The 10,124-nt window shown below is 56.4% G+C and overlaps 1 protein-coding gene across 2 annotated transcripts; it reads left to right on the forward strand.

The window, feature by feature from the left end:
* The first annotated feature begins 5,001 nt into the window (after positions 1-5,001).
* NME3 (NME/NM23 nucleoside diphosphate kinase 3) lies at positions 5,002-9,585 on the forward strand. 2 transcript variants are annotated; one of them, XM_071444524.1, is made up of 5 exons: positions 5,002-5,157; positions 5,598-5,728; positions 6,124-6,225; positions 6,662-6,774; positions 7,459-9,585. In XM_071444524.1, the coding sequence occupies exons 1-5, from the start codon at positions 5,049-5,051 to the stop codon at positions 7,574-7,576; spliced, it is 573 nt and encodes a 190-aa protein (XP_071300625.1). In that variant the 5' UTR covers positions 5,002-5,048; the 3' UTR covers positions 7,577-9,585. The 2 variants fall into 2 exon arrangements, with proteins under 2 accessions (XP_071300625.1, XP_071300626.1); XM_071444525.1 differs by lacking the exon at positions 6,124-6,225.
* The last annotated feature ends 539 nt before the right edge of the window (positions 9,586-10,124 follow it).

The raw sequence follows: 10,124 nt of genomic DNA on the forward strand, positions 1-10,124 counted from the left end.
CATCAGCTCAACCCAAGTGACAGGAAGCTTCAAGGACTCCAGGTTTTACCCCCAGTATCTCCTCATGAGGCAAAGGAAGTTTCCTGGGAGCTGGGGCTCTGCACTGCCAGGCTCAGGGGGTGCTGCCTGCCCTGCCCTGGGCACAGGGCTCATGCAGGGCCACACACACTCACCCCCAGGGCTGCTGTCTGTAAAGAGGGAAAGGTCAGGCTTAGTCCCACATCTGCCACCTCAGATCTGACCTGGAGATCAAGGTGTGGCAGCAGCTCCCCTGTGAGAGGAGACCCCAAACCATGGCGAGACCCACTGGCTGCCTCTGCTGGCAGAACTCCACAGGCCACAGTGGGTCTTTATATAAAAGCATTTATCCTCACAGGCTTAGGTGAGGAGCTGAGGAGGTAGTGAGACAGGAGCTGTCCCTGAGAAATCATCTCTGATGCTCCAAGGGCTGGAGCCCCTCTGCTCTGCAGCCAGGCTGGGAGAGCTGGGGGTGCTCACCTGGAGAGGAGAAGGCTCCAGGGACACCTCAGAGCCCCTTGCAGGGCCTAAAGGGGCTCCAGGAGAGCTGGAGAGGGACTGGGGACAAGGCCTGGAAGGACAGGACACAGGGAATGGCTCCCACTGCCAGAGGGCAGGGCTGGATGGGATATTGGGAATTAGGAATTGTTCCCTGGGAGGGTGGGCAGGCCCTGGCACAGGGTGCCCAGAGCAGCTGGGGCTGCCCCTGGATCCCTGGCAGTGCCCAAGGCCAGGCTGGGCAGGGCTTGGAGCAGCCTGGGACAGTGGGAGGTGTCCCTGCCATGGCAGGGGATGGAATTGAGATGAGCTTTGAGGTCTCTTCCAAGTCAAACCTCTCTGGGATTCTGTGAAACACTCCACACAGAACACCACAGACAAAGCTACTGCAGCTGCATCTGTGCAGGAGGTTGGGATGTGATCCCACAGAGGAGACTCCTCTGCTGTGCACCTACAGGCCAGGAAGGAGCCAGGCCTGGGAGCAGCACACAAGTGACACACCCAGAGCACAGGACAAGGGCTCCAGGCCACGGACATCTCTGAGGGCCCTGAACAGCAGCCAGTGTCCTGCTGCCCTCCTTGCTCACCTCCAGAGCATCAGCACCCAGCTCCTCACTGCACTGCCTGTCCCAGCCTGTCCTTCTCTGGCCTTGCATGGCACTGGGTGGACTGGGAATTTCTCAGGGAAGAAGCACAGGCTGCCCAGACATGTGTAAATAAAACACTGTAGCACTGCACAGAAGTGAGAACTAACACAAAGCTCTGCTTCAAAGTGCAAGTGTTTCCCTGGGCTGTGTACCCCAAGTGTTTCTTTCCAGGAAATCCTTCATGGACTCCATGAGAATGGAAAAGCCAAATGCAAGGAAAGGCAAGGTTTGAGCTGTTTCCTCTGAGGAAGGAGCACCTCTCCTGGGGTTAGAGGTGTCCCTGGAGACCTTCTGCTGTTCTCAGACAGCCACTCCCAGTTTTCAGACCACCCCCCTCTGTATCAGAGCTTTGTTCCAGGGTGGAGCCATGGCACTTTAGAATGGATCCTCTTTTCTGTTCAATGTTCCCTTGCTGTGGAGCCCTTTGTGTAGCTCTGGCTCTGACATCTGTAGCCCCTGTGTCCAGCAAAAGGTGCTTCAGGAAATCTTCTGGCTCTACCAACCCCTCTTTATCCCAAAAGGTGAATTATTTCCAGCAGGATCAGTGGTCCAGGATGAAAGCAGACAGGTCTGCAGCTGTGCAAAGCCCACACTGTGAGAGGCACCAACACTCCAGGCTGTGCCAGTGCTATGCTGGTGAAAGCCCACAGCTGAACTGAAAGGTGAAAATCCTCCCCAAACAAGTTGGAAGGTGCAAAAAGAGCCTGAGAAGGGAGGCAGTGCCAACTGCAGGAGTTGCTAAGTGTGATGAAAGGAGACAAAAAGCCTTTGTCTGCACTGCACAGTGTTGGATGGCCACCTTATCTGCTCCTACATGCTCTGGAGTCTCTTACATAAGCACAGGATCTGCAATGTTCCATCCAGCAGGAGCAAAAATAGAGTTCTGCCTCCGCCTGACATTGCTGCAGTGGGGGCGAGCAGGGGAACAGCCCCTCCCAGCTCCTGCCACACTGGGATCCTCCACACTGAGCCTTCCCACTGAAATCAAAGGTGTTTGGTGCCACAGGGTACCTGGCCTTTCAGGTTCCCACTCAGGAGTTCAAAAAGTGATCACTGGGCTTTCCAAATGAGGCAGCAAATTTGTTCAGATCCCCCTTGCCCAAATCCCCCCTGTTCAGCCCTTCCAGATGTGCAGCTGCTGTCTGTGGCACCATTCCATGCACACATCTGGGCTGGGAATGCTGAGCACCCAAGTGAGAGCTCTGTAGGAAGGATTTGTAGTCTCATTCTTGCTTACTGCAGCTTCCTGTGCTCACCCTAGATACACACCTGCCTAAAACTGTGCCTAAAAGACAAGGGCTCAGGAAGAATCTGCCTGGGAATCAGGCCCAGCTCCTTCTCCCAGGCTACCTAGAACCCAGTAATTCACCTTTCTGGGGCTCCTAGAGAGGGAAGGCAAAGCCTTCTCCCCACAGCACAGCACTGCCAGAGAAGATGAGAAGGACTCACCCAAGCAGAGAGTGTTTGACATGTCTCTCCTCCAAGTTCTGCTGCAGGGAACTGCCTGAGGCTCAAAAAAACATTTACAGTCCAAGGAAATGAAAACCTGCACCCGAAGTGCCTGCACCAGGATCTCTGACGAGACCTGTGGAGAATGACAGAACAACCCTGGTATGAGAAAATGAGGTGTTTCATCAGCATTGACAAACCCCAGAAATAAAATGAGTGTGAAATGAGGGCTGCAGCCTGTGTTAGTCTGGCTGCCTGCAGCACACACGGGTGCTGGCTGGGCTGGGGACTGAGCTGCTGACTTCATCACTGACACCTCTGCAGGCACCTTGAAAAGTGTCCTAGAATAAATCTTATGAAATTCAGAACAACATCATTATTTTTGAACGAGCCTTCTGTGAAGGAAGACTGAGATCAGCTATCAGGCTGGAGTTAGGAAGCTGGGTTTGAGCACCTGCCACACTCCTTCAGCCCCACTGCCACTCCTGTGTGGAAGAGGTTTTACAGTGACTTCTATGAGCCAGAGAGAAGCTTGATAAGAGGATCCATGTTTGCCCCTGGAAGAATTTCCTACCGAGGTCATTGACATAGAAACCAAGAAAGAAAGAAGGAAAAATAAGAGAAACCTGCATCCGTCTATTCCAATGAGTACTTTGTTTGTCCTTCCTGACCAATGAGTAAAGTGTAAACTTAGGAGTTTTGTAAGAATGTATAAAAAACATGCATGCTAGAATAAAAACAGGTTTGAAGCTTTCTGAAAATGGGGTGTGGTTTGTATTGTCTCTCTCTCAACTCCTGCACTCTTGCACACCAGGCTGGACACACACAGATGTCACCGGCAGCACATGGACAATGTGCTCTTAATTAATGGCTCTGTGAGCAACTAAATGAGAGCTGACACCTCATTGTATGCACCGTCCTCAGAGCACTCTGCAACCTTTCCAAACCGTGTGAGGGCTGTTTCCCTGAACAGCCACCTCCTCCAGACGGGGTTTGTTCGAGATGTTCCGACAAAACAGCCCGGCTGTCCCTAAGAACGCGAGGGGAGGGCTGACCACGCTGCCTGTGCCCCTGAAAACCCCAGCGATGTTTTTGGGATGCCCGGACGGGACGGACCCTGCGCTGCCGAGAGCCGGGAGCGGCTCCGCGCTGCCCGCGCTCCCTCTGCCGGCACCAGAGCCCGGGAACAGCCTGGGAACAGACCCGGGAACGGACTGGGAACAGACCCGGGAACGGACTGGGGACAGCCTGGGAACAGACCCGGGAACGGACTGGGAACAGCCTGGGAACAGCCTGGGAACAGCCTGGGAACAGACCCGGGAACGGACTGGGAACAGCCTGGGAACAGCCCCGGGAGTGGACTGGGAACAGCCCGGGAACAGCCCCGGGAACAGCCCCGGGAATGGACTGGGAACAGCCTGGGAACAGCCCCGGGAATGGACTGGGAGCAGCCTGGGAACGGACTGGGAACAGCCCCTGGGAACAGCCTGGGAACAGAACAGCCTCTGGGAACAGCCTTTGGGAACAGCCCCTGGGAACAGCCCTGGCACCGCCTTTGCCTCCCGAGCAGTGCCCGTGGCTCTACAATGGGGAGAGTTTATCTTACAAAGGCTTTTCCACGGGCAGAATAACGACTGTGCTGGAGCAAAGGGGTCAGCTTTCCTCAGGCAAAGCCACACTCTGGACCTTCAGGATACAACCACTAATTATTGATTGGTACAAACCCAGGAATAATTTACTCAAAATTGTGTTGGATAAAGCAGCTGGATCCCTGCTGTTTGGAGACGGATCCCTGCTTGTCCCAGCCAAGAGCTGAACAAGGAGAGGGAGCAGAATACTGTCTCTGAACACGAGAAGCAGGATGGAAGCAGAGCCATCACTCCATGAGGCACCTGGTGCAGGTATTTCATGTGCTGGTGTTTCCAGAGGCTGATTTTGGAGGGAGCTGAAACAAGAGGGGAGTTCCTGAGCGCAGGAAATGGAGCCCTGGAGCGCAGTGCTAACGAGCCCTGAGGCTGAGAGGGCACTGACAGCCGGGGTCTGACACCCCAGAATGGAATCAGTGCATGGCCCTGGGGAATTCAGAGCTCCTCTTCCTGAGCTCCCTGCCCGGGCTAGAGGGGCTGCTTAGTACCACAGCAGCTGCCCCACACCGGCCTGGTCTAACCAAGACTAGTGTGCAGTCACGACCGCAACGACAGAGACAGAGGAGGCAAAAGTCTCATAAACACCCAGGACGCTGTCGCAGCGGCACAGGGGAGCTCAGAGGGGGCAGCAAGGAGGCCGCAGCCGGGACACCTGGCCCCGGTGAAGCCCAGTGTATCCCCCCGGGCCTGCACCGGGCCCCGGCGGCACCAGGCCCCGCCCGTTGCCATGGGAACGAGCCGTTCCCGGTGTCCCCGTGTCTCGGCCCCGCCACTCCGCGCCCCCGGCACGATGGTTCCGCGGGGGGCGGTGACAGCGTGGGGGGAGCACGGCCCCTTTAAGAGCGGCGCCGCCATGATCTGCCTGGTGCTGGGGCTCTTCGCCGGCCTCTTCCACAATGGTACGGAACGGAATGGGACCCCCGGCCGGGGTCTGAGGAGCGGGGACCCCCATTCCCCTTGTGCCTGAGGGCCAGGGACCTCCCTTCCAGGGAGAGACCCCGCGGCTGAAGGCCCAGGCCAGGTGTCCCTGTCCCTGTGCCCTCTGCGGCCAGCACCGCCCTGCCCTCCCCTGTGTCCTGTGCCCCCTGGGAACCCCCTGTGTCTCGTACCCCCCTGCAATCCCCCTGTGTCCTGTACCCCCTGAGAACCCCCGGGACCCCCCTGTGTCCTGTACCCCCCCCGGGGACCCCCTGTGTCCTGTACCCCCTGGGAACCCCCTGTACCCCCCGGGAACGCCCTGTGTCCCCTCAGCTGAGGGCCTGCCACCCCCCTGTGCCCACTTGGCTGAGGGCCCGCAGGCGTCCCCTTCCCCCCTCAAAGCTCTGCCCTGTCGCTGCAGCCTTGGGCGGGATCCATGAACGAACCTTCGTGGCCATCAAGCCGGACGGGGTGCAGCGGCGCCTGGTCGGGGAGATCATCCGGCGCTTCGAGAGGAAGGGGCTGCAGCTGGTGGGGATGAAGCTGCTGCAGGTGAGGGCCGGGCCCAGCCAGCCTGGGGGTCCCTGGAGTGGAGGAGCCCCTCGGCCCCCCAAGCCTCGGCTGTGCTGGTGACTGCTGGGGGTTCTGCCTGTAGAGCCTGCTGGTGTCACTCCAGCACCAAATCCTCGCAGCTCAGAGGAGAGCTGGCACTGGGAGGGTGATTCCAGCTGTGGGGAGCGTGTCTGCCCTTGGCTGTGCCCATACTCCAGGGCTGGCACTGTAATCTGGCAGCTAGAAACTCCTGTGTGTGTCAGGCTCTTGCTGTTTCACTCCTGGAATTGGGCATCTGTGCAAGAGCTTCATTCTGTTAATTCCCTGCGTCCCTGAGGCGCAGCCCTTGCCCAGATGCCCCTGTGGGAGCAGACTGAGCAGTGTGCTCTGTGCAGGCCTCGGAGGAGCTGCTGAAGGAACACTACATCGCCCTGCGGGACCGGCCCTTCTACGGCCGCCTGGTGAAGTACATGAGCTCCGGGCCCATCGTGGCCATGGTGAGTGCTGGCCAAGGAACAGGGACAGAGTGCCAGGTGTGTGGCTGCTGGCACAGTGGAAGTAAGGTGATATCCTCCCTCAGAGGTCTCTTGAAGCTGTACTGAACTGCAGGGATGTTTTCTGTTGTAAATTAAATCATAGAATGATTTGGGTTGGAAGGGATCTTAAAAGTTCCACCCCCTGCCATGGCAGGGGCAGCATCTTCCACTAGACCAAGGTTGCTCCAAGCCCCATCCAGCCTGGCATTGAGCACTTCCAGGGATGGGGAGAAATCCACAGACAATTTGGATTATTTTCCACAATCAACTTGGGAAGAATAATTTGGAGAGACCCTTTGCTGTCTGTCACCAGAGTGGATCCGGTGGGGAATTCAGAGGGCAGCTGTGACCTGCTGGGGCTGCTGTGGAAGCTGATCCTGGTTTTACTCTCCTGTAGGTCTGGCAGGGCCTGGATGTAGTGAAAACCGTTCGCACCATGATTGGGGAGACCAACCCCGCTGAATCCAGGCCTGGCACCATCCGAGGAGACTTCTGTGTTGAAGTTGGCAAGTGAGAGCTGTGACTTTTTCTTCCCTCAGTGTTTCAGGGCATCCTGTCCAGGCATTCCTGTGCTAAGCCTGCCAGGAATGAGTGTGCATTCCCAGTGCAGAAGTTCTCCCTTTTATGCTCAGACTAGAGCTGAGCTCTGCTTCCCAGGGCTGGCTTTAATAGGAGGAAGAGCCTGGGTTGTGTCTTTCCTTCCTCCTGAGTTCTCTGTTGAAAGCAGGTGGGCTTTGCCTGTTTTCCTCTGCTAATCAGGACTGTTAGGCTGTGAAGAGGAAGGGAGGCTCCCACTCAGTCCTTTCATGGGAGCAGGTGAATGTCCATGGGTGGTGACCTTGGGTGGCCCCAGCCTGGCTCATGGTACACACAGTTCTTACTGAGCCATCCTCCCTTAGATCTCTTTCTTGGTGTCTGACACCAAACCTGCTTTGATGGAAGGGGGAAAATGTGGAATCCCTGACATAAAAAATGCACATCTCAGAGCCACTTGCAGCTCCTCCTGTAGTAAACAAAAGGCTCCTCAGCATAGGAGGGGGGAGTGCTGGGAACTGGCACTGCTGGAAGGATGAGTGGTGTGGGACAGGACTGGCTCCATTGGTTTAGTTAAATTGGTCCAGGGGGAATTTTGCAGGCTGCAGCATCCCTCTCCCACCTTTCCCAGCTTGGTGAGAGCCTTCTCCTCGCCCACAGGAACGTGATCCATGGCAGTGACTCAGTGGAGAGTGCCCAGCAGGAGATCTCGCTGTGGTTCCGCCCCGAGGAGCTGCCGTGCTGGGAGGACACGGCTGCACGCTGGATCTACGAGTGAGCAGCAGTCCCAGGGGACTTCATCCTCCTGCTGGGACACAGCACATTTCCATCCATCTCCTGGCAGCTGCTGGGCTGGCTGCAGGTCCTCTGTGAGATTCCTCTTCTGCCTGTGGATGCTGGGAGCTGGGCTGTGTGTGGAGCTCTGGTTCAGCTCCTGCCAAGGGCAGCTCTTTCTTTTTTTCTCTCTCTGCTCTAGTAAGTAGTTGGTATTGTTGCTCTGTTTGCTGCAGCATCTTAAATCCCAAGTAGCTCAAGCTGATTAATTGTAGCAAAACTTGGGCTCTTGGCCCATTCCTGGGTGTTCTCATCCCTGCCTGGAGCAGGAGAATGCGTTTTCCTTGCTGCTAGGAGAGGTGCTGGTCACAAGGTGATGGGCTTGACATTTCTAGACCTGCATTTCTAGAAGGCTTTTCACCAAAGGCTCTTAAAAAATCGGGCTGCTGTAGGATAAGGGAGTAAATTCTCATTTTGGAGTTCATTCCAAGACAAGGAATGGAGGATGGGACAATTCTCCCTCCCTTGGTGGGAGCCCTGGGTGCTGGGCTGGCAAAAGCTCACCCAAGATGAGCGAGTCCATGGAAGGAAGATTCTCCAAATGCTGCTAAACACACAATTCCTCAGGCTCTGCTTCCTGGGCTGTGGCTGTGGAGTGGGAAGCAGCTCCTTCAGGTCTGCTCTGGTTCTCTGGGGCTGAGAGACCCAGAGACAGCCAGACCCAGGCTGACACCAGACTGTCCCTCCGTGGTCACTGATGTGAGGCAGCAGCACTGGGCCAGCCACAGGAATAGAAGGGGAGAGGGAGGCAGGGAAGGATTTGTGGATCTGGGGCTCAGATTTAGGGGAGTATTTAACTCTCTCTTGTGCACAGTAGAGGCTGTGGAGTCCTGGCACTGAGCTCTGGCAAGTGCCAAGATCTTCCTTGTACCCCCTGAGAGCTTGCAGTGGAGCTTTCCTGCTGGGAGGGTTCCTGGAAACCAGTTTGTAACGGGCTGGACACCACCTATGAGCTGTCCCTGGGTCACCCAGCTCCTCAGAGCTGTGCTGTGTCTGAGCTCCCTGTGCAGCCTCACCAGAGCTAAAGGACAGGGACAGTGACATTGAGCCCTGCCATGGAACAGGGACACAGTTAAACTGAGGGAACAAGATCCCCAGGGCTTTGCTGTGTGCAGGATGAGTTTGACCTGTGCCCTGAAAGCCTGTCCCTCTGGGTGCTCAGCTTTGTAGGTGCTGGGGAATGAGGGCAGCTCTGGGGGAGCAGAGTGAAGTCACCCCCACTCCTGCTGGCCCCAGGGTGTGGGGCTGAGCAGGCAGGGCTGGGAGGTCTCCCCCAATGAGTGGGGCTGTCCAGCTGCCTCAGCCAAGGGGCCTTGGGGCCTTCTCCAAACACCTGTGCCCAACTGTAACACCTGACAGATCCCATTTGTTCCTGGAATTTGTTCACTTGGCTGAACTTGGAGTCTGGCTGCAGCAGGGCTGCAGGAGAAGGCACTGGTGAAGACTGAGGTGTGAAGCCAGTGGGAGGAAGGCCACGTTGGTTGTTTAACAGATGCGTTGAGAACAGCTGCTGGCTCCAGGAGCTGCCAGCTCTGACACAGGAAAACTCTGCCCAAATAGCTGAGCTTCATCTCCTGCCATTGCCTCCTCCTGGAGGATCCCTCTTCTCCCTGTCTGCACAGACAAGATGGAAGATGCCTCCTGGTTCAAAGTGCACTGAACTCCAGTCAGATACAGACCTGACTCACTGAGACACAATCCCAGCCCGTCCTCTCCTCTCTGTGTGTGTAGGTTTGGTGTCTGCCATGCCCTCGTCCTGCTCTGGGGCACGATGGAGCAGCAGCTGCAGGGAAAGGGCCCCCAGAGTCCCTGCTGGGAGCAGGTACAGGAGCTGAGCTGTGGCTGCTGTTCCTTGAGCCCCTGGGGACTTTTAATTGCTTTGCATGTTGGTTTCTGCTGCTTCTCCTCTGTCCAAGACTGTGTTAAACTGTACTAATAAATGTAGAAGCTGTCTGTTGTTCCTCTTGGGGCCCTTGAAGGCAGGAGGCTGCAGGTGCTTGTCAAAAATAGCCTGGGCAGCAGCGTGGAGGGGAGGTTTTGGGTGCAGCAGTTGTGTGTCAGAGCAGGAGGAGGTGAAGGCAGCAGAGGTGCCCTTGTCTCTGCCCTGTGCAGGGCTCTTGTGCTTCCTACTGAAGCAGAAGCCTGGCTGGGTGGTGTTCAGTGCAGCCAGGCGGGTGCTGCAGCACCACATGCACATGGCAGCAGAAACAGCAGGGTCTGTGCTCCTGCAGGAATCACAAAATCCCAGAATAGTTGGGGTTGGAAAAGACCTTTGGAGATCATTCAGTTCCCTGTCAAAGGAGGGTCACATGGAGCAGCCATCACAGGAATGTGTCCAGGTGGGTTTGGAATGTGTCCAGAGCAGGAAACTCCACACCCTCCCTGGGCACCTGCTCCTGTGCTGTGCCACCCTCAGTGTAAAGAAATTCTTCCTCATGTTGAGGAGGAACTTCTTGTGTTTTACTTTCTGGCTGTTGTTCCTCCTCCTGTTG

The sequence above is a fragment of the Agelaius tricolor genome, unplaced genomic scaffold (assembly GCF_023055355.1).
Source record: "Agelaius tricolor isolate 1412-34295 unplaced genomic scaffold, bAgeTri1.0.p SCAF_19, whole genome shotgun sequence".
NCBI lineage: Eukaryota > Metazoa > Chordata > Aves > Passeriformes > Icteridae > Agelaius > Agelaius tricolor.

Coding starts and splice junctions, on each gene's coding strand:
- NME3 (XM_071444524.1), top strand. CDS start 5,049: ATGGTTCCGCGGGGGGCGGTGACAGCGTGGGGGGAGCACGGCCCCTTT. Junction 6,226..6,661: donor CCGGGCCCATCGTGGCCATG/GTGAGTGCTGGC, acceptor ACTCTCCTGTAG/GTCTGGCAGGGCCTGGATGT. Junction 6,775..7,458: donor TTCTGTGTTGAAGTTGGCAA/GTGAGAGCTGTG, acceptor CCTCGCCCACAG/GAACGTGATCCATGGCAGTG.